This window comes from Pseudophryne corroboree, chromosome 1, assembly GCF_028390025.1.
Source record: "Pseudophryne corroboree isolate aPseCor3 chromosome 1, aPseCor3.hap2, whole genome shotgun sequence".
Taxonomy (NCBI): domain Eukaryota; kingdom Metazoa; phylum Chordata; class Amphibia; order Anura; family Myobatrachidae; genus Pseudophryne; species Pseudophryne corroboree.
This window is the reverse complement of record NC_086444.1, coordinates 653,475,776-653,499,584: the sequence shown is the minus strand read 5'-3', so window position 1 is coordinate 653,499,584 and position 23,809 is coordinate 653,475,776. Positions and strand designations below refer to the sequence as shown.

The 23,809-nt window shown below is 46.8% G+C and overlaps 1 protein-coding gene across 2 annotated transcripts in view; it reads right to left on the bottom strand.

The window, feature by feature from the left end:
• Positions 1–2,607: 2,607 nt before the first annotated feature.
• Positions 2,608–23,809, bottom strand: part of GRHPR (glyoxylate and hydroxypyruvate reductase) — a 40,932-nt gene continuing 19,730 nt past the window's right edge. Inside the window, exons 8-9 of one of the 2 annotated variants that reach the window (XM_063914656.1) lie at positions 4,440–4,570; positions 2,608–2,881 (exon numbers count right to left, since the gene is read on the bottom strand). In XM_063914656.1, coding sequence (XP_063770726.1) covers positions 2,760–2,881; positions 4,440–4,570 — 253 coding nt within the window. In that variant the 3' untranslated portion in view covers positions 2,608–2,759. Of the gene's footprint in view, positions 2,882–4,439; positions 4,571–22,328; positions 22,570–23,809 lie in introns of those variants that run through there. The other variant, XR_010175765.1, reaches the window with a different exon arrangement.

Sequence of the window (23,809 nt, the reverse complement as noted above, 5' to 3'; positions counted from 1 at the left end):
CAGCTAGGCGTGTGTCAGAATTGGCGGCTTTGTCATGTAAAAGCCCGTATCTGATATTCCATATGGACAGGGCAGAATTGAGGACTCATCCCCAATTTCTCCCAAAGGTGGTATCAGCGTTTCATGTGAACCAACCTATTATGGTGCCTGCGGCTACTCGGGACTTGGAGGCTTCCAAGTTGCTGGACGTAGTCAGGGCTTTGAAAATCTATGTAGCCAGGACGGCTGGAATCAGGAAAACTGACTCGCTGTTTATCCTGCATGCACCCAACAAACTGGGTGCTCCGGCTTCAAAGCAAACTATTGCGCGCTGGATCTGTAACACGATTCAGCAAGCTCATTCTGCGGCAGGGTTGCCGCATCCAAAATCAGTAAAAGCCCATTCCACAGGGAAGGTGGGCTCTTCTTGGGCGGCTGCCCGAAGGGTCTCGGCTTTACAGCTTTGCCGAGCTGCTACTTGGTCGGGTTCAAACACATTTGCTAAGTTCTACAAGTTTGATACCCTGGCTGAGGAGGACCTTGCCTTTGCTCATTCGGTGCTGCAGAGTCATCCGCACTCTCCCGCCCGTTTGGGAGCTTTGGTATAATCCCCATGGTCCTTACGGAGTTCCCAGCATCCACTAGGACGTCAGAGAAAATAAGAATTTACTCACCGGTAATTCTATTTCTCGTAGTCCGTAGTGGATGCTGGGCGCCCGTCCCAAGTGCGGACTCTCTGCAATACATGTATATAGTTATTGCTTAACTAAAGGGTTATTGTTATGAGCCATCTGTTACTGAGGCTCAGTTGTTGTTCATACTGTTAACTGGGTATGGTTATCACAAGTTGTACAGTGTGATTGGTGTGGCTGGTATGAGTCTTACCCTGGATTCCAAATCCTTTCCTTGTTGTGTCAGCTCTTCCGGGCACAGTTTCCTTAACTGAGGTCTGGAGGAGGGGCATAGAGGGAGGAGTCAGTGCACACCAGATAGTACCTAATCTTTCTTTTAGAGTGCCCAGTCTCCTGCGTAGCCCGTCTATTCCCCATGGTCCTTACGGAGTTCCCAACATCCACTATGGACTACGAGAAATAGAATTACCGGTGAGTAAATTCTTATTTTTATTATTTTCTCATCAATATTACTATTTAACACTCCCAAAAGAAGTGCTTTGCACTTCCAATTTTTTATTTCTGCTAAGGCTTTTAAGCACAGTCTCCTTATTAATTATTAATTCTTATTAACTAATAAGTTACTTTGGACTTCAGTATAATGTCTATGTGGATGACAACTGTATTATATCTTATCCCTCCAGATCTTTCACCATCAAATTAGTGCATGCAAATCGCATTGACTATCATAGTTCTCATCTTAATGATCTTCCCATAAGAAGACTTTAATCCCTACAATCTATTTTCAACAAAGCAACTGGACTAAGGGGGTAATTCAGATCTGATGGATGTGCAGCGATTTTTGCAGCCCTGCGATCAGATCATCACCGCCTACAGGTGGTGACTTTTTGCTGCACAAACTTATTTTGTGCAGTCTCTGCGCAGCCCAGGACTTACTCAGCCGCTGTGATCACATCAGGCTGATCGGGACCGGATTTGACGTCAGACACACTCCCTGAAAACGCTTGATCCCACCAGCGTTTTCCCTGACACTCCCAGAAAATAGTCAGTTTCCCCCATAAACAGCCTGTTCCTGTCAATTTCCTTGCGATTACCTGTGCAGGACGACGATGCCTGTTGCAGCCGTGCAACGCACGGGCGCATGCGCAGTATGGATCTGATCGCCCGCTGTGCGAAAACGCACAGCAGCGGTCAGATCTGAATTACCCCCCCAAGTTTCTTAACCAAATATTCTTCTACTGCTGCCATGTGTTCACTATATTGGATGCCAATAAAAGTACTTCTTACATATAAAGCCATTCACAAAACTAAACCAATCTACATCTCTCCACTTATGTCCCACTTCACCAGATCTGCACCTACCAACCTGACTAATTACTTGTTTTAATTCTTGGTTGCAAGATGTATTCCAGGCTGCAACTACGCCTTGCACTTTGTTCTGCAAACCTTCCCTAAAACCTCACCATTTCAGGTTGTGAGATGGCCGGCAGGGGGGAGGGAGCAAGCGCAACAAAGCCCCTTGTGAGCATTCAGGATCCTGGCGTCGGTATTCTGACCGGCGGTCACATCCCTATCAATCTCATTAGGCAGTCTACCCAATTATTACCACCTGCAGAGTTTAGACAATTTAAACAAAAAAGAAACTTACATTTATGCCCTTTGTGTCCTCAACCTTGTTGTATAACTGGACATATATTATCCAAATTCACTACTTTTATAATATACCAATATACAATGACATTTACCATCCTGTATCATACTTCTATATACAGTATCTATAGATTGTAAGTATATGGGAAAGTCTTCTTACCTGTTTGGTAATACAAAGTCTAATTTCATTGCTGTGTTTGTACCCAATTCTAAATCACTACCGAGTATGCTGGTGTCAGATAAATACATTTTCACAAAAAATAAATCTCAGATAAATCGTTGCACCAAGCTAATTTGTAATCACAAAACTATGCTTCAGTTAATGTAGTGGTGTTTTAGTCACAGACAGGTTGTTCCCCATATTTTATTAAAAGTACTCTATAGACATATTCCTTGAAATGTGAAGAAAAAAAAAAAAGTTTACTGCACATTTAAATAGAACTAAAAATCCTTCTGTGTTTACAGTGCACGCATATTCTTGGATTCAAGGTTATGTCTTTAGAGTTTAAGTTCACGCGGCATCTCATCCCCGACTAGGCCTTTCAGTAGGTTATTTACTGCAAGCACAGACATGGCGTTTCTTGTGCTGTAGGTGGCACTTCCAATATGTGGTAAGATAACTGCAAGAAAATAAGAAACAAAGTTTCAGCTGTTTTTTTTGGTTGTTGAAGTATTTGGAGGCAGTTTCACACATCTATACATGCTTTAAAATGCCATCTAAACCCAAACAAGTATAATGCTTACACTGTGTTTCATTTAGAGATGTGTTTGGTACCACAATATGTCTGCACAACCTTGTCAGAACACTAGTTTTACTACTCTAATCCACAGGTTCTCAAACTCTGTCTTCAGGACCCCGCACAGTTCATCTGTGCATTTTTTAAATATGACAGTTGGTCATACAGAGTGCACCTGCCGCGTGACCCAGAAAACGTGATTTGTGCGGGGTCCCGAGGACAGAGTTTGAGAACTACTAATCTATTGGGCAACCTGCTTCTTTTATCATAGAATGACCTTTCGGTGGCTCCATTCTCCTCTTAGCAGGCCTGCCCTACAAAATGACATGAGTGGTCAAGTCATTGCTTCCACTGATCAGCACTCATCTCCTGAACTACTATGTGCTGCTGTGAACTATCCACACCCTAAGTCGAGTAATATCTGAAAATCTTAAGAATGATAACAAAGATGTGCTCTAACTTTAGTCATTCGTGCCATAAAAATAAAATCTCAAAATTATTAAAGTGGGGAAAAAGAGATTGCTAAAGCATACATTAGCCCTCACTCAAGGACAAGTAAGCAAGTGTATTTTACACTCATCTAAAACATCACAGAATATTTATGTTTGGGTTCAGTTTCTACCACTGCCTGGGTCCGATCTTTCTATAATGATGGCAACATGTACACACAATGCAATTACTAGCCCCCACACCATTGCAGAGGGGCTGGCGCATGTGAGCACACAGTGAAAACACACACACTGTAAGCAAAATAATGTGGCAAATCATTTTCACGATTACAGGCTTCACTGCCAGTAGTAAGGCATTATTTCAACATGATCTGAATGTCGATAGTACATGTCAATATTAGGTTCAGAACTAGGGTTAGGCTGCAGTTAGGGTTTATTACTGTAACAACGCTACTTTGACATGACATTAAGACCATGTCTACACTGTGTATCACACCCATCTTCCCTATACCAATATGTCTGTTATGTAAAAATCAGAATTCAGACATAGGGGGTTACCAAATTACTCACAGTCAATGACCGCGGCTAATTGCATTGCCAGAGGCTATCCTCCCCCTCCCGGCACTTATCAGGGTTTATGCTTCGGGTGCCCCAGACACCCAAAGCATAATCTGCAATATGTGGGCCACTGGAGACGCGATAACACATGAGATCAGGTACTTACCCCCGACCCCATGTGTGTTCATGCGATCACGGGTCCAATTTCACCCGATCAAAGCAGCCTCTAATTTTATAATATCTATCAGTCATTAATTGCATTATCCAGCTGTTTTGATTGGCCAAAACAGCATCGAGGCTAATTGGATATCGCCCACAGTGTCACATTTTTATCACTTTGAGAGAAACAAAACATGTTTTAAAAAAAAAAAAAATTCATAAAAACGATTATAATTTGACTTACAGTATATGCTGAAAAGCTATAAAATACATACCACAATTCTTCAGGCTGAGCAGTGGGTGACTTGTTGGAAGTGGTTCAGGAGTAGTTACATCTAAACCAGCAGCTGCAATTTGCCCACTGACCAGAGCCTGGTACAGGTCTTCCTGGTTCACTGCAGAGCCCCTGAAAAACATAAAATGGTCAGGTACCCATACTGTATCCAGTCAAGGGAAATCTTGAAATTACATGAAAATGGTGGTTTAGGCAGACTATTTACAAAGCAAAACCATGTAAAATTTTTAGAGATGAGCGGGTTCGGTTTCTCTGAATCCGAACCCGCACGAACTTCATGTTTTTTTCACGGGTCCGAGCAGACTCGGATCCTCCCGCCTTGCTCGGTTAACCCGAGCGCGCCCGAACGTCATCATGACGCTGTCGGATTCTCGCGAGACTCGGATTCTATATAAGGAGCCGCGCGTCGCCGCCATTTTCACACGTGCATTGAGATTGATAGGGAGAGGACGTGGCTGGCGTCCTCTCCATTTAGATTAGGGTTGAGAGAGAGAGAGAGAGATTGACCTGAGGCTGTGATACTGTAGAAGAGAGTGCAGAGTTTAGTGACTGACGACCACAGTGACCACCAGACAGTGCAGTTGTTTGTTTTATTTAATATATCCGTTCTCTGCCTGAAAAAAACGATACACACAGTGACTCAGTCACATACCATATCTGTGTGCACTGCTCAGCCCAGTGTGCTGCATCAATGTATATGTATATATATATATATATATATATATATATATATATATATATATATATATATATATATATATATCTGACTGTGCTCAGCTCACACAGCTTATAATTGTGGGGGAGACTGGGGAGCACTGCAGTGCCAGTTATAGGTTATAGCAGGAGCCAGGAGTACATAATATTATATTAAAATTAAACAGTGCACACTTTTGCTGCAGGAGTGCCACTGCCAGTGTGACTAGTGACCAGTGACCTGACCACCAGTATATATAATATTAGTAGTATACTATCTCTTTATCAACCAGTCTATATTAGCAGCAGACACAGTACAGTGCGGTAGTTCACGGCTGTGGCTACCTCTGTGTCGGCACTCGGCAGCCCGTCCATAATTGTATATACCACCTAACCGTGGTTTTTTTTTCTTTCTTTATACATACTAGTTACGAGTATACTATCTCTTTATCAACCAGTCTATATATTAGCAGCAGACACAGTACAGTGCGGTAGTTCACGGCTGTGGCTACCTCTGTGTCGGCACTCGGCAGCCCGTCCATAATTGTATATACCACCTAACCGTGGTTTTTTTTTCTTTCTTTATACATACATACATACTAGTTACGAGTATACTATCTCTTTATCAACCAGTCTATATTAGCAGCAGACACAGTACAGTGCGGTAGTTCACGGCTGTGGCTACCTCTGTGTCGGCACTCGGCAGCCCGTCCATAATTGTATATACCACCTAACCGTGGTTTTTTTTTCTTTCTTTATACATACATACTAGGTACGAGTATACTATCTCTTTATCAACCAGTCTATATATTAGCAGCAGACACAGTACAGTGCGGTAGTTCACGGCTGTGGCTACCTCTGTGTCGGCACTCGGCAGCCCGTCCATAATTGTATATACCACCTAACCGTGGTTTTTTTTTCTTTCTTTATACATACATACATACTAGTTACGAGTATACTATCTCTTTATCAACCAGTCTATATTAGCAGCAGACACAGTACAGTGCGGTAGTTCACGGCTGTGGCTACCTCTGTGTCGGCACTCGGCAGTCCGTCCATAATTGTATACTAGTATCCAATCCATCCATCTCCATTGTTTACCTGAGGTGCCTTTTAGTTGTGCCTATTAAAATATGGAGAACAAAAATGTTGAGGTTCCAAAATTAGGGAAAGATCAAGATCCACTTCCACCTCGTGCTGAAGCTGCTGCCACTAGTCATGGCCGAGACGATGAAATGCCAGCAACGTCGTCTGCCAAGGCCGATGCCCAATGTCATAGTACAGAGCATGTCAAATCCAAAACACCAAATATCAGTAAAAAAAGGACTCCAAAACCTAAAATAAAATTGTCGGAGGAGAAGCGTAAACTTGCCAATATGCCATTTACCACACGGAGTGGCAAGGAACGGCTGAGGCCCTGGCCTATGTTCATGGCTAGTGGTTCAGCTTCACATGAGGATGGAAGCACTCAGCCTCTCGCTAGAAAAATGAAAAGACTAAAGCTGGCAAAAGCAGTAGCACCGCAAAGAACTGTGCGTTCTTCGAAATCCCAAATCCACAAGGAGAGTCCGACTCCAATTGTGTCGGTTGCGATGCCTGACCTTCCCAACACTGGACGTGAAGAGCATGCGCCTTCCACCATTTGCACGCCCCCTGCAAGTGATGGAAGGAGCACCCGCAGTCCAGTTCCTGATAGTCAGATTGAAGATGTCAGTGTTGAAGTACACCAGGATGAGGAGGATATGGGTGTTGCTGGCGCTGGGGAGGAAATTGACCAGGAGGATTCTGATGGTGAGGTGGTTTGTTTAAGTCAGGCACCCGGGGAGACACCTGTTGTCCGTGGTAGGAATATGGCCGTTGACATGCCTGGTGAAAATACCAAAAAAAATCAGCTCTTCGGTGTGGAAGTATTTCACCAGAAATGCGGACAACAGGTGTCAAGCCGTGTGTTCCCTTTGTCAAGCTGTAATAAGTAGGGGTAAGGACGTTAACCACCTCGGAACATCCTCCCTTATACGTCACCTGCAGCGCATTCATAATAAGTCAGTGACAAGTTCAAAAACTTGGGCCGACAGCGGAAGCAGTCCACTGACCAGTAAATCCCTTCCTCTTGTAACCAAGCTCACGCAAACCACCCCACCAACTCCCTCAGTGTCAATTTCCTCCTTCCCCAGGAATGCCAATAGTCCTGCAGGCCATGTCACTGGCAATTCTGACGAGTCCTCTCCTGCCTGGGATTCCTCCGATGCATCCTTGCGTGTAACGCCTACTGCTGCTGGCGCTGCTGTTGTTGCTGCTGGGAGTCGATGGTCATCCCAGAGGGGAAGTCGTAAGACCACTTTTACTACTTCCACCAAGCAATTGACTGTCCAACAGTCCTTTGCGAGGAAGATGAAATATCACAGCAGTCATCCTACTGCAAAGCGGATAACTGAGGCCTTGACATCCTGGGTGGTGAGAAACGTGGTTCCGGTATCCATCATTACTGCAGAGCCAACTAGAGACTTGTTGGAGGTACTGTGTCCCCGGTACCAAATACCATCTAGGTTCCATTTCTCTAGGCAGGCGATACCGAAAATGTACACAGACCTCAGAAAAAGAGTCACCAGTGTCCTAAAAAATGCAGCTGTACCCAATGTCCACTTAACCACGGACATGTGGACAAGTGGAGCAGGGCAGGGTCAGGACTATATGACTGTGACAGCCCACTGGGTAGATGTATGGACTCCTGCCGCAAGAACAGCAGCGGCGGCACCAGTAGCAGCATCTCGCAAACGCCAACTCTTTCCTAGGCAGGCTACGCTTTGTATCACCGGTTTCCAGAATACGCACACAGCTGAAAACCTCTTACGGCAACTGAGGAAGATCATCGCGGAATGGCTTACCCCAATTGGACTCTCCTGTGGATTTGTGGCATCGGACAACGCCAGCAATATTGTGTGTGCATTAAATCTGGGCCAATTCCAGCACGTCCCATGTTTTGCACATACCTTGAATTTGGTGGTGCAGAATTTTTTAAAAAACGACAGGGGCGTGCAAGAGATGCTGTCGGTGGCCAGAAGAATTGCGGGACACTTTCGGCGTACAGGCACCACGTACAGAAAACTGGAGCACCACCAAAAACTACTGAACCTGCCCTGCCATCATCTGAAGCAAGAAGTGGTAACGAGGTGGAATTCAACCCTGTATATGCTTCAGAGGTTGGAGGAGCAGCAAAAGGCCATTCAAGCCTATACAATTGAGCACGATATAGGAGGTGGGATGCACCTGTCTCAAGCGCAGTGGAGAATGATTTCAACGTTGTGCAAGGTTCTGATGCCCTTTGAACTTGCCACACGTGAAGTCAGTTCAGACACTGCCAGCCTGAGTCAGGTCATTCCCCTCATCAGGCTTTTGCAGAAGAAGCTGGAGACATTGAAGGAGGAGCTAACACGGAGCGATTCCGCTAGGCATGTGGGACTTGTGGATGGAGCCCTTAATTCGCTTAACAAGGATTCACGGGTGGTCAATCTGTTGAAATCAGAGCACTACATTTTGGCCACCGTGCTCGATCCTAGATTTAAAGCCTACCTTGGATCTCTCTTTCCGGCAGACACAAGTCTGCTGGGGTTCAAACACCTGCTGGTGAGTAAATTGTCAAGTCAAGCGGAACGCGACCTGTCAACAACATCTCCTCCTTCACATTCTCCCGCAACTGGGGGTGCGAGGAAAAGGCTCAGAATTCCGAGCCCACCCGCTGGCGGTGATGCAGGGCAGTCTGGAGCGACTGCTGATGCTGACATCTGGTCCGGACTGAAGGACCTGACAACGATTACGGACATGTCGTCTACTGTCACTGCATATGATTCTCTCACCATTGAAAGAATGGTGGAGGATTATATGAGTGACCGCATCCAAGTAGGCACGTCACACAGTCCGTACTTATACTGGCAGGAAAAAGAGGCAATTTGGAGGCCCTTGCACAAACTGGCTTTATTCTACCTAAGTTGCCCTCCCACAAGTGTGTACTCCGAAAGAGTGTTTAGTGCCGCCGCTCACCTTGTCAGCAATCGGCGTACGAGGTTACATCCAGAAAATGTGGAGAAGATGATGTTCATTAAAATGAATTATAATCAATTCCTCCGTGGAGACATTGACCAGCAGCAATTGCCTCCACAAAGTACACAGGGAGCTGAGATGGTGGATTCCAGTGGGGACGAATTGATAATCTGTGAGGAGGGGGATGTACACGGTGATATATCGGAGGATGATGATGAGGTGGACATCTTGCCTCTGTAGAGCCAGTTTGTGCAAGGAGAGATTAATTGCTTCTTTTTTGGTGGGGGTCCAAACCAACCCGTCATATCAGTCACAGTCGTGTGGCAGACCCTGTCACTGAAATGATGGGTTGGTTAAAGTGTGCATGTCCTGTTTATACAACATAAGGGTGGGTGGGAGGGCCCAAGGACAATTCCATCTTGCACCTCTTTTTTCTTTTCTTTTTCTTTGCGTCATGTGCTGTTTGGGGAGGGTTTTTTGGAAGGGACATCCTGCGTGACACTGCAGTGCCACTCCTAGATGGGCCCGGTGTTTGTGTCGGCCACTAGGGTCGCTTATCTTACTCACACAGTCAGCTACCTCATTGCGCCTCTTTTTTTCTTTGCGTCATGTGCTGTTTGGGGAGGGTTTTTTGGAAGGGACATCCTGCGTGACACTGCAGTGCCACTCCTAGATGGGCCCGGTGTTTGTGTCGGCCACTAGGGTCGCTTATCTTACTCACACAGCTACCTCATTGCGCCTCTTTTTTTCTTTGCGTCATGTGCTGTTTGGGGAGGGTTTTTTGGAAGGGACATCCTGCGTGACACTGCAGTGCCACTCCTAGATGGGCCCGGTGTTTGTGTCGGCCACTAGGGTCGCTAATCTTACTCACACAGCGACCTCGGTGCAAATTTTAGGACTAAAAATAATATTGTGAGGTGTGAGGTATTCAGAATAGACTGAAAATGAGTGGAAATTATGGTTTTTGAGGTTAATAATACTTTGGGATCAAAATGACCGCCAAATTCTATGATTTAAGCTGTTTTTTAGTGTTTTTTGAAAAAAACACCCGAATCCAAAACACACCCGAATCCGACAAAAAAAATTCGGTGAGGTTTTGCCAAAACGCGGTCGAACCCAAAACACGGCCGCGGAACCGAACCCAAAACCCGAAAAATTTCCGGCGCTCATCTCTAAAAATTTCTATTAAATCTATTAAGCAAATATATACATTTCCCATAATTAACACATATGGCCTTGTGCTGCTTTACATAATGTTACTGTTTGGTGTGTTGGAACTAGATTACATTTTAAGTGAGCATAGATAAAGCAGAGGTAAGAGACACATACAGAACATCCAAACATGGGGAGGAAGATGTCATTTACAAGTCAAGGACATATCACTTGGCTTCCTTGCTGCGGAAGAATATAGGGTCCCATTTAGATGGTGGATTAACCAGAGAAGAGGTAAGGTGTGCAGAAGTAATAGGCTGCACAGCTCCTGCCTTCTTTTGCAAGCACAGTAACATCACTAAGGAAAATCTCAAGTGAGGTCAACTACCAGCTGCTGCATAAGGGAGTTCGTAGGTAGTGACAGAGCTGGATTAAGGCTCTGGGAGGCAAGGGGCACTAAAAAGAGCAGGGGGCCCCCATGGGCTAAAAATAGGATTTTAAATTACCTACCGGTAAATCCTTTTCTCGTAGTCTGTAGAGGATGCTGGGGTCCACATTAGTACCATGAGGTATAGACGGGTCCACTAAGAGCCACTGGCACTTTAAGAGTTTAATAGTGTGGGCTGGCTCCTCCCTCTATGCCCCTCCTACCAGACCCAGTCTAGAAACTGTGCCCGAAGAGACGGACAACTTCGAGAGAAGGATTTCACACAGATAGTGGCGAGATTCACACCAGCTCACACAAGGCAAACCAAGCTAACTAGCTTGAAAACTCAGTAAAAGGTGAATAACACTACTGAACCAAGTAACCAATGCAGGATAACGTAGCGCTGGGCGGGCTCCCAGCATCCTCTACGGACTATGAGAAAAGGATTTACCGGTAGGTAATTAAAATCCAATTTTCTCTTACGTCCTAGAGGATGCTGGGGTCCACATTAGTACCATGGGGATGTACCAAAGCGCCCAGTACGGGACAGAGAGCGCGGAGGCTCCTACAGAACTGATTGACCAAACTTTAGGTCCTCAGAGGCCAAAGTATCGAACTTGTAGAACTTAGCAAACGTGTTCGACCCTGACCAAGTAGCCGCTCGGCAAAGTTGTAAAGCCAAGACCCCCCAGGCAGCCGTCCAGGAAGAACCCACCTTACGAGTAGAGTGGGCCTTAACAGATTTTGGACACCGCAATCCTGCCGTAGAATATGCATGCTGAATAGTGAACCTGATCCAGCGAGAAATCGTCTGCTTAGAAGCAGGACACCCAATTTTCTTGGGATCACAAAGGACAAACAAACAAAGAGTCCGATTTCCTGTGACGAGCAGTCCTCTTCACATAGATCTTCAAAGCCCTCACAACATCCAAGGACTTTGATGTAATCGAAGAGTCTGAAGCTACTGGCACCACAATAGGTCGGTTGATATGAAAAGCCGACACAACCTTTGGAAGGAACTGCTGACGCGTCCTGAGCTCAGCCCTATCTTCATGGAAGATTAAGTAGGGGCTTTTACAAGACAAATCCCCCAATTCCGACACACGTTGAGTAGAAGCTAAGGCCAACAATGTGACAGCCTTCCACGTGAGAAACTTGACCTCAGCCTCCTGCAAAGGCTCAAACCAATCTGATTGCAGGAAATGCAACACCACGTTAAGATCCCAGGGTGCCGTCGGCGCCACAAAGGCAGGCTGGATGTGCAAAACCCCTTTCAAAAAAAGTCTGAACCTCAGGGAGGGCAGCCAATTGTTTCTGGAAGAAAATGGATAAAGCCGAAATCTGGAACTTTATGGATCCCAAACGCAGGCCCATATCCACACCTGCTTGCAGGAAGAGGAGAAACCGTCCAAGTTGAAACGCCACCGTAGGAAATTTCTTGGATTCACACCAAGACACATATTTCCAAATGCGATGATAATGTTTAGACATTACTTCTTTCCTAGCCTGTATCAGGGTAGGAATAACCTTGCTCGGAATACCCTTCAGGGCTAAGATCTGGTGTTCAACCTCCATGCAGTCAAACGTAGCCGCAGTAAGTCTTGATAGGCGAACGGCCCTTTTTGCAGAAGATCCTCCCGAAGAGGAAGAGGTCTCGGCTCTTCTAGCAGTAGATCCAGAAGATCCGCGTACTAAGCTCTCCTTGGCCAGTCTGGAGCAATAAGAATTGCCTGAACCCTTGTTCTCTTTATGAGTTTTAGAATTCTTGGAATGAGAGGAAGTGGAGGGAACACAAACACTGACTTGAACACCCACGGTGTCACCAGGGCACCCACCGCCACTGCTTGTAGTTCTCTCGACCTGGAACAGTACCTCCAAAGTTTTATGTTGAGACGTGAGGCCATCATGTCTATTTGAGGCACGCCCCAAAGACTGGTCACCTCTGTGAACACCTCCAGATGGAGGCCCCATTCTCCTGGATGGACATCGTGCCTGCTGAGAAAGTCTGCTTCCCAGTTGTCCATTCCTGAAAGGAAGATTGCTGACATCACCACCGCGTGCTTTTCTGCCCAGAGGAGGATTCTTGTTACCTCTGACATAGCAGCCCTGCTCTTCGTTTCTCCCTGTCGGTTTATGTAGGCCACCGTCGTCACATTGTCCGACTGTACTTGAGTGGCCTGATTTTGCAGAAGACTTGGAGAAGACCGTTGTTTACGGCTCTCAGTTCCAGAATGTTTATTGTAAGAATGGATTCCAGACTTGATCACCTTCCTTGGAAGGTTTCCACTTGAGTGACTGCGCCCCAACCCCTGAGACTTGCATTTGTGGTTAGAAGGATCCAGTTCTGAACCCCAAACCTGCGGTCATCCAGAAGGTGAGGCATTTGCAGCCACCAGAGGAGTGGAATCTTTCGGCGACAGACGTATCCTCTGATGCATGTGTAGGTGAGATCCCGACCACTTGTCTAGGAGATCCAGTTGGAAGGACAGAGCATGAAATCTTCCGTACTGTAGAGCCTCGTAGGAGGCAACCATCTTCCCCAGAAGGCAAATGCACTGATGAACCAATACCCGGGTAGGCTTCAAGACATCCCGGACCATTGATTGTATCACCAACGCTTTCTCCAATGGTAGAAACACCCTCTGCACTTCCGTGTCGAGGATCATCCCCAGGAAAGACAATCTCTTGTCCAAATGTGACTTTGGAAGGTTCAGGAGCCAACCATGTTCGCTGAGCAGATGAGAGGCGAGAGCAATGGACTGCAACAACTTCTCCCTGGATGATGCCTTTATCAGCAGATCGTCCAGATATGGAATTATGTTCACTCCCTGTCTGCGGAGAACCATCATCTCTGCAATCACCTTGGTGAACACCCTCGGTGCCGTGGAGAGACCAAATGGCAGTGCCTGGAACTGATAGTGACTGTCTAACAGTGCAAATCTGAGAGAAGCCTAATGCGGCAGCCAAATCGGAATGTGGAGGTACACATCCTTGATATCTAGGGATACCAGAAACTCTCCCTCCTCCAGACCTGAGATCACTGCTCTCAAAGACTCCATTTTGAATTTGAACTCCCTTAGATAAGGGTTTAACGATTTCAAGTTCAAAATCAGTCTGGCTGAACCATCCGGTTTTGGTACCACGAAAAGGTTTGAATAGTAACCCATGTGTTGCATATGAGGTGGAACTGGAACTATGACCTCTGACTTTTCCAATTTTTGGATGGCTTCCTGAAGCAAAGTCGACTTACCCGCGGTTGTCGTGGAAATCCACGCATCCAACACTTCCCCAAATAGAGCCTGACCAGTGAAGGGTAGGTTCTCCACACTTCTCCTGGATTCTGCGTCTGCCGACCACTGGCGTAGCCAGAGTCCCCCGCATGCTGAGACGGCCATGGAAGATATCCTTGCATTCAGAGTACCCAGGTCCTTCATGAACTCCACCATGAAACCCATAGAATCCTGTATGTTACGTAAAAACAGTTCAATGTCACTTCTATCCATCGTATCTAAGTCCTCTAGTAATGTGCCTAACCACTTTACTATGGCTTTAGAAATCCATGCACAAGCAATAGAGGGCCTTAACGCCACTCCTGAAGCAGTGTATATGGATTTGAGCGTAGTGTCAATCTTACGATCAGCCGGTTCTTTTAACACATTAGATCCAGTGACCGGTAAAACCACCTTTTTAGTCAGTTTGGAGACAGATGGGTGGGAAAAAGCAACCAGAACCCTTCTTGGGATCTGGAATTTTTTTCTCCGGGGTTTCCCAGGACTTTAGAAATAATGCGTTTCATTCTTTAGACGTAGGGAAGGTTAGCAAGGCTTTCTTATGGTCTGTGAAGAAAGCCTCCTCAACCTGCTTAAGTGGTGTGTCAGTAATGTGTAACACATCCCTAATGGCCTCAATCATGAGCTGCACCCCCCCTTGTAAGGGATGCCGCCCCCCTCAGCACATCCCCATCACCGTCTGCCGTGTCAAAGTCGGTATCCGTGTCGGCTTGCATAATCTGGGCAAGTGCACGTTTCTTTGGGTACATGCTAGGGGATTTTGAAGTAAAGGGAACAGAACCCGACCAAACTTCCATAGACTTCCTTAAAACCTGAGTTTCAGTCTCAGTATGGGCTACCCTAGTAGAAATCTGAGATAACATTCCCTTAATGGAAGCCAGCCAATGTGGCTCAGATTCAGAAGCCTGAGACATGATATTACATTCCTGGGTGCATGAAATGGATTCCTCTGGAGAAGATACCTCCTTCGCAGCATAAGACACAGAGGGGGTGATTCAGAGTGGATCGTAGCTGTGCTAAATTTAGTAAAGCTACGATCGTAGTCATAGACATGCGGGGGAATGCCCAGCACAGGGCTATCCCGCCCCGCATGTCACTGCCGGCCTCCCCCCGCAGAAGTGCAAAAGCATCGCCCAGCGGCTACTCGTCGCTCCCCTGCATGGTCCGGCCACGCCTGCATTGGCCGGACTGCGCCTACAAAACGGCGGCCAAACACCGCCGTTCGCCCCCCCGCCCAGCGACCACCTATGCCTGTCAATCAGGCAGAGGTGATCGTCGCAGTCCGCCGGCCGTCTGGCATGCGCCGGTGCATGCGCAGTTCTGATCTGATCGGCGGCTGTGCGAAAACGCACAGCACCGATCAGGTAGGAATGACCCCCAGAGTCCCTGAACATGGTTATGTGAGAATTTGCATACACACATACACAGAGGAAAATGTCAGACACAGTTTCCCCCAAGTACCTTCAGAGACAGACAGAGTTTGGAGCACACACAGCGCCCCAGAGACAGTTATATAAGAACTGCCTGGCGCTGACTGTGTACCCTTAATAGACTGCACAGTGAAATTACAGCCCACCCACCTTCTACAACCCCCTGGTACCGCACAGGATAGCTGGAGTCGTGTGGAGGGACAGCGCTCTCTGTCATCGTTGCTGGAAGTGGATCTGCAGGGAGAAAATGGCGCTGTTGAGCTGCTGGGTCCGCTCTGAGAAGCTCCGCCCCCAAACATGGCGCGTCTTCCCGCACTATTTGAAATTTTATACTGGCCTGAGGTATTATGCTAGCAGTATTTACCGGAGTCCCTGATAGCCTCAGTGACCAGTGTAAAGGTATTTGCGCTGGCCCAGGGCACCCCTCATAGCACCGCACCTGCTGTACCGCTGAGACTTCCAGAGAGCAGTATCAGTACTGCGCTCCCAACCTGTTGCCGCCATTCACACCAGCTCCCCTCCTGTCGGGTCGCCGGTGACACACTCACCACCGGAATCTTCTGTCTCTGTTAGGGGGTGGCGGCATGCTGCGGGAGTGAGCGGCTAACGATCATCACCCTCAGGAGCTCAGTGTCCTGTCAGCGGAAATAGGGGCCATTAACCCCACAAAGTTGGACACTACTCCCGCCCTAAGTCCCACGAAGCAGGGAGGCTGTTGACAGCAGCCTCCCTGTGCCTAAATTACTTTTACAAAAAAATAAAACTAAAGAAGCTCTAGGAGCTCCCCTAGCTGTGACCGTCTCTTCCAGGCACATTTTCTAAACTGGGTCTAGTAGGAGGGGCATAGAGGGAGGAGCCAGGCCACACTATTAAACTCTTAAAGTGCCAGTGGCTCCTAGTGGACCAGTCTATACCCCATGGTACTAATGTGGACCCCAGCACAGCATCCTCTAGGACGTAAGAGATCTAAAAGATAGAGAAATATATATATATATATTTCTCTATCTAACGTCCTAGTGGATGCTGGGAACTCCGTAAGGACCATGGGGAATAGCGGGCTCCGAAGGAGGCTGGGCACTCTAGAAAGATTTAGGACTACCTGGTGTGCACTGGCTCCTCCCACTATGACCCTCCTCCAAGCCTCAGTTAGATTTCATGCCCGGCCGAGGTTGGATGCACACTAGGGGCTCTCCTGAGCCCTTAGAAAGAAAGTATAGTTTTAGGTTTTTTATTTTCAGTGAGACCTGCTGGCAACAGGCTCACTGCAGCGAGGGACTAAGGGGAGAAGAAGCGGACTCGCCTGCTTGCAGACGGATTGGGCTTCTTAGGCTACTGGACACCATTAGCTCCAGAGGGATCGACCGCAGGCCCAGTCCTTGGTGTTCGGTCCCGGAGCCGCGCTGCCGTCCCCCTTACAGAGCCAGAAGCAAGAAGGAGGTCCGGAAAAACGGCAGCAGAAGACATCAGTCTTCACCAAGGTAGCGCACAGCACTGCAGCTGTGCGCCATTGCTCCTCATGCACACTTCACACTCCGGTCACTGAGGGTGCAGGGCGCTTGGGGGGGGCGCCCTGAGCTGCAATAAAAACACCTTGGCTGGCAAAAATACCACAATATATAGCCCTAGAGGCTATATATGTGGTAAATTCCCCTGCCAGAATCCAGAAAAAAGCGGGAGAATAGGCCGCGGAAAAGGGGCGGAGCCATCTCCCTCAGACACACTGCCGCCATTTCTCCTTCACAGATCCGCTGGAAGGAAGCTCCCTGGCTCTCCCCTGCAGTCTACACTTCAGATCAGGGTAAAAACAGAGAGGGGGGGCACTAAATTTGGGCGCAATACATATATAATATAAAAAGCAGCTATAGGGGACATAACTCAGTTAGTCCCTGCATTATATAGCGCTCTGGTGTGTGCTGGCATACTCTCACTCTGTCCCCCCAAAGGGCTTTTGTGGGTCGTGTCCTCATTCGGAGCATTCCTTGTGTGTGTGCGGGGTGTCGGTACGGCTGTGTCGACATGTTTGATGAGGATAATGATGTGGAGGCGGAGCAGATGCCTTTAGAAGGGATGTCACCCCCTGCGGGGCAGACACCTGAGTGGATGGGCTTATGGAAAGTAATGAGTGCACGTATAGACTCCTTATATAAGAAAATCGACGACATGCCAAATGTGGGACAGCCGACTTCTCAGCTCGTGCCTGCCCAGGCGTCGCATGGGTCGTCAGGGGCTCTAAAACGCCCGCTACCTCAAGCAGACCCAGATGTCGACACTGATACTGACACCAGTGTCGACGACGATGAGTCAAACCTGATGCCCACTAAGGCCATTCACTGTATGATTGAGGCAATGAAAGAGGTGTTAAACATTTCTGATATAACTACTGGTACCACTAAAAAGGGTATTATGTTTGGAGAGAAAAAACTAACCGTAGTTTTTCCCCCATCAGATGAATTAAATGAAGTGTGTGAAGAAGCGTGGGCTTTCCCTGATAAAAAATTGGTAATTCCTAAGAAGGTACTAATGGCGTTCCCTTTCCCGCCAGAGGATAGGTCACGTTGGGAAACACCCCCTAGAGTGGATAAAGCGCTCACACGTTTGTCTAAAAAGGTGGCACTACCGTCTCCGGATACGGCCGCCCTCAAGGAACCTGCTGATAGAAAGCAGGAGGCGATCCTGAAGTCTGTATATACACACACAGGCATTATACTTAGGCCAGCTATTGCGTCAGCTTGGATGTGCAGTGCTGCCGCTGCTTGGTCAGATAAACGGTCAGAAAATATTGACACATTAGACAGAGACACGATCCTGTTAACCATAGACCATATAAAAGACTCAGTCTTATATATGAGAGATGCACAGAGGGAAATCTGCCGACTGGCATCTAAAGTAAGTGCATTGTCCATTTCTGCTAGGAGAGGCTTATGGACTCGCCAGTGGACAGGAGATGCAGATTCTAAAAAGCACATGGAAGTGTTGCCATATAAGGGTGAGGAATTATTTGGGGATGGTCTCTCGGACCTAGTTTCCACAGCAACGTCTGGGAAGTCAGCATTTTTACCCCATGTCCCCTCACAGCCTAAGAAGGCGCCGTTTTATCAGGTTCAGTCCTTTCGGACCCAGAAAAACAGGCGTGGAAAAGGCGGGTCTTTTCTGTCCAGAGGCAGAGGTAGGGGAAAAAGGCTGCAACAAACAGCAGGTTCCCAGGAGCAAAAGTCCTCCCCCGCTTCTTCTTCCAAGTCCGCCGCATGACGGTGGGGCTCCACAGGCGGAGCCAGGTACGGTGGGGGGTCGCCTCAAACATTTCAGCGATCAGTGGGTTCGCTCACAGGTGGATCCCTGGATCCTGCAAATAGTATCTCAGGGGTACAAGCTGGAATTCGAGGCGTCCCCACCCCACTGGTTCCTAAAATCTGCCTTGCCAATTGCTCCCTCAGACAGGGAGGCGGTGCTAACGGCAATTCACAAGCTGTATTCTCAGCAGGTGATAATCAAGGTACCCCTACTTCAACTAGGCCGGGGTTATTATTCCACACTATTTGTGGTACCGAAACCGGACGGTTCGGTGAGACCCATTCTAAATTTGAAATCCTTGAACACATACATAAAGAAATTCAAGTTCAAGATGGAATCGCTCAGGGCGGTTATTGCAAGCCTGGACGAGGGGGATTACATGGTATCCCTGGACATCAAGGATGCTTACTTGCATGTCCCCATTTACCATCCTCACCAGGAGTACCTCAGATTTGTGGTACAGGATTGCCATTACCAATTCCAGACGCTGCCGTTTGGACTGTCCACGGCACCGAGGGTATTTACCAAGGTTATGGCGGAAATGATGATACTCCTTCGAAGAAAGGGAGTTTTAATTATCCCGTACTTGGACGATCTCCTAATAAAAGCAAGGTCCAAGGAACAGTTGTTGGTGGGGAGTAGCACTATCCCAGGATGTGCTGCACCAGCACGGCTGGATTCTGAATATCCCAAAGTCACAGCTGGTTCCGACAACACGGCTACTGTTCCTGGGTATGATTCTGGATACAGTCCAGAAAAAAGTGTTTCTCCCGGAGGAGAAAGCCAGGGAGTTGTCATCTCTAGTCAGAGACCTCCTGAAACCAAAACAGGTATCAGTGCATCACTGCACGCGGGTCCTGGGAAAGATGGTGGCTTCTTACGAAGCAATTCCCTTCGGCAGGTTCCATGCCAGAATCTTTCAGTGGGACCTGTTGGACCAGTGGTCCGGATCGCATCTTCAGATGCATCGCTTGATAACCCTGTCTCCAAGAACCAGGGTGTCGCTACTGTGGTGGCTGCAGAGTGCCCATCTTCTAGAGGGCCGCAGGTTCGGCATACAGGACTGGGTCCTGGTGACCACGGATGCCAGCCTTCGAGGCTGGGGGGCAGTCACACAGGGAAGAAACTTCCAAGGACTATGGTCGAGTCAGGAGACTTCCCTTCACATAAATATTCTGGAACTAAGGGCCATCTACAATGCCCTAAGTCAAGCAAAATCCCTGCTCCTACACCAGCCGGTGCTGATCCAGTCAGACAACATCACGGCAGTCGCCCATGTAAATCGACAGGGCGGCACAAGAAGCAGGATGGCGATGGCGGAAGCCACAAGAATTCTCCGATGGGCGGAGAATCATGTACTAGCACTGTCAGCAGTGTTCATTCCGGGAGTGGACAACTGGGAAGCAGACTTCCTCAGCAGACACGACCTCCACCCGGGAGAGTGGGGACTTCATCCAGAAGTCTTCCAGATGCTGGTAAACCGTTGGGAAAAACCACAGGTGGACATGATGGCGTCCCGCCTCAACAAAAAGTTAAAAAGATATTGCGCCAGGTCAAGGGACCCTCAGGCGATAGCTGTGGACGCTCTAGTGACACCGTGGGTGTACAAGTCGGTTTATGTGTTCCCTCCTCTGCCTCTCATACCAAAGGTATTGAGAATAATAAGAAAGCGAGGAGTAAACACCATTCTCGTGGTTCCGGATTGGCCAAGACGAGCGTGGTACCCGGAACTTCAAGAGATGCTCTCAGAGGACCCGTGGCCTCTACCGCTCAGACAGGACCTGCTACAACAGGGGCCCTGTCTGTTCCAAGACTTACCGCGGCTGCGTTTGACGGCATGGCGGTTGAACACCGGATCCTAAAGGAAAAGGGTATTCCGGAAGAAGTCATTCCTACGCTTATTAAGGCCAGGAAAGATGTTACGGCAAAACATTATCACCGCATATGGCGGAAATATGTTGCATGGTGCGAGGCCAAAAAGGCCCCAACGGAGGAATTTCAACTAGGTCGATTTCTGCATTTCCTGCAAGCAGGAGTGAATATGGGCCTAAAACTAAGTACAGATCTCGGCTCTGTCGATTTTCTTTCAAAAAGAACTAGCTTCAGTACCTGAAGTTCAGACATTTGTGAAAGGAGTGCTGCATATTCAGCCCCCATTTGTGCCTCCTGTGGCACCTTGGGATCTCAACGTGATGTTGAGTTTCTTAAAATCACATTGGTTTAAGCCACTAAAAACCGTGGATCTGAAATATCTCACGTGGAAAGTGGTCATGTTATTGGCCCTGGCTTCAGCCAGGCGAGTGTCAGAATTGGCGGCTTTATCATGTAAAAGCCCTTATCTGATTTTCCATATGGATAGGGCAGAATTGAGGACTCGTCCCCAGTTTCTCCCTAAGGTGGTGTCAGCGTTTCACCTGAACCAGCCTATTGTGGTGCCTGCGGCTACTAAGGATTTGGAGGACTCCAAGTTGCTAGACGTTGTCAGGGCCCTGAAAATATATGTTTCCAGGACGGCTGGAGTCAGAAAATCTGACTCGCTGTTTATCCTGTATGCACCCAACAAGCTGGGTGCTCCTGCTTCTAAGCAGTCTATTGCTCGCTGGATTTGTAGTACGATTCAGCTTGCACATTCTGTGGCAGGCATGCCACAGCCAAAATCTGTAAATGCCCATTCCACAAGGAAGGTGGGCTCATCTTGGGCGGCTGCCCGAGGGGTCTCGGCTTTACAACTTTGCCGAGCAGCTACTTGGTCAGGGGCAAACACATTTGCAAAATTCTACAAATTTGATACCCTGGTTGAGGAGGACCTGGAGTTCTCTCATTCGGTGCTGCAGAGTCATCCGCACTCTCCCGCCCGTTTGGGAGCTTTGGTATAATCCCCATGGTCCTTACGGAGTTCCCAGCATCCACTAGGACGTCAGAGAAAATAAGAATTTACTCACCGGTAATTCTATTTCTCGTAGTCCGTAGTGGATGCTGGGCGCCCATCCCAAGTGCGGACTGTCTGCAATACTTGTAAATAGTTATTGTTAACTAAAGGGTTATTGTTGAGCCATCTGTTGAGAGGCTCAGTTGTTTTCATACTGTCAAACTGGATATAGTATCACGAGTTGTACGGTGTGATTGGTGTGGCTGGTAAGAGTCTTACCCGGGATTCTAAATCCTTCCTTATTATGTCTGCTCGTCCGGGCACGGTGTCCTAACTGAGGCTTGGAGGAGGGTCATAGTGGGAGGAGCCAGTGCACACCAGGTAGTCCTAAATCTTTCTAGAGTGCCCAGCCTCCTTCGGAGCCCGCTATTCCCCATGGTCCTTACGGAGTTCCCAGCATCCACTACGGACTACGAGAAATAGAATTACCGGTGAGTAAATTCTTATATATATATATATATATATCATCCAGTAATACGGCACTCTGCGGACTCATTCATCCAGGTAAATGATTCAAATAGTCTTGCTTATCTTTAGCAACGTTTCGGCTTTTTTATTAGCCTTTTTCAAGCAGCATCATAATCAAACAGTGCTCATAATTTTTCTTAAATACCCTTACCTTTCCCCGATGTCCCGGGCTCCAAACCGCGTCTGCGTACGTCACTGCCGGTTTCCTGGTGCAGCCTCATTCTCGCTCCGTGTGTGGAACACTAAACGTTCCCATGGCAACCAACACCAACGGCCCGCAATCACTGCCGTCCAGGTCTCCACACGGCGCCCACACACACAGACGGAACAAGTCCCACAGGTCCACACATGCAGCGATATATCATCACACGGGTCCATAGGAATCCGGGCATCTGTATGAGAAATAAACACCCATTGGAAAAATGTGCACCTCGGCAGGATGATTACTGAACACACACATATACATACACACATAAATGTAACCAAATCTGCGCAACCAGTGGGGCTGCACTTTTAGAATAACCCTTTTGCCAGTTAAGGGTTCACAATAGACATATACAACAGAATTCCAAGTGCGCACAACAACTTTTAAAATCTAAATGACCGATTGTCAATTAACATACAACCAACAACCATAAAAAAAAAAATCACAATAATTTATTAAAAGCAATTCATTGGACATATAACCTCTAGCAGAATATCACCAAGGTTTTAGTGTCCTTGCTATAGAGTTCAGATCCTGACGTGTTTTGTCCTTGTTAGGACTTCATCAGGGAATATCAACAGAAAGCTGGTTGGTAAAGGAGAAGAATGAGAAAGACAACAATTTATCCACTATAATACATAGTACATGGTTACAGCGAACAGCCAATACATAATTCCAAAAAGTCATATTGATATATGGTATTAGATATAATGACATTCGGAATAAACTAGGAAATCTGTTACATACAGTGATAACATTATTTATTTATTTTGTTATTAACGGCTACCAATTTATAATTGGCGATCACAAGAAAAATTAAAAAATTAATTGAATGAAAAATACATTTTGTTGGTATCTAATTGACAAAGCTACTTTCATACACAGTTTAGATAAAGAAGGAAAAAGGTATGCATACCATGACTTCTCAAGTTAAAAGGTTAGTTCTTGGTAGAAGAGACAATCTATCACAAGATGAATAGTGTGATCGAATTGTAATTAAATCTGATGACCTATAATATGATCAATAAGTAATTAGGGCTAGCTTAAAGCGATATTAAGTCAGATCTCTATTTGGTCAAAATAGTAAGATAACTCCAAATGTACTTACTTATAGACAAAAATAGTCTGTGTACGGTGTGAAAATACTCTAATGAATTTTAATCCTTAATGTAATATTGGGACCATGGAATGAATTTCTTTCAATTGGTGACCTATTAAATAATAATCTAAAATTAGTGGCTTTAATTATTTTTTATTAATTAAATATGTTATTATATAATGGTGAACTTACTTCAGAAACCACAAAACTGTCATATCATGACCTCCATAAGTGAATAAAAACCCTCGTATACGGGAAACTACTACAAAATGGAAACTACATTTAATACTAATCCATAATTCACAGATATAGTGAATAAATAATAATA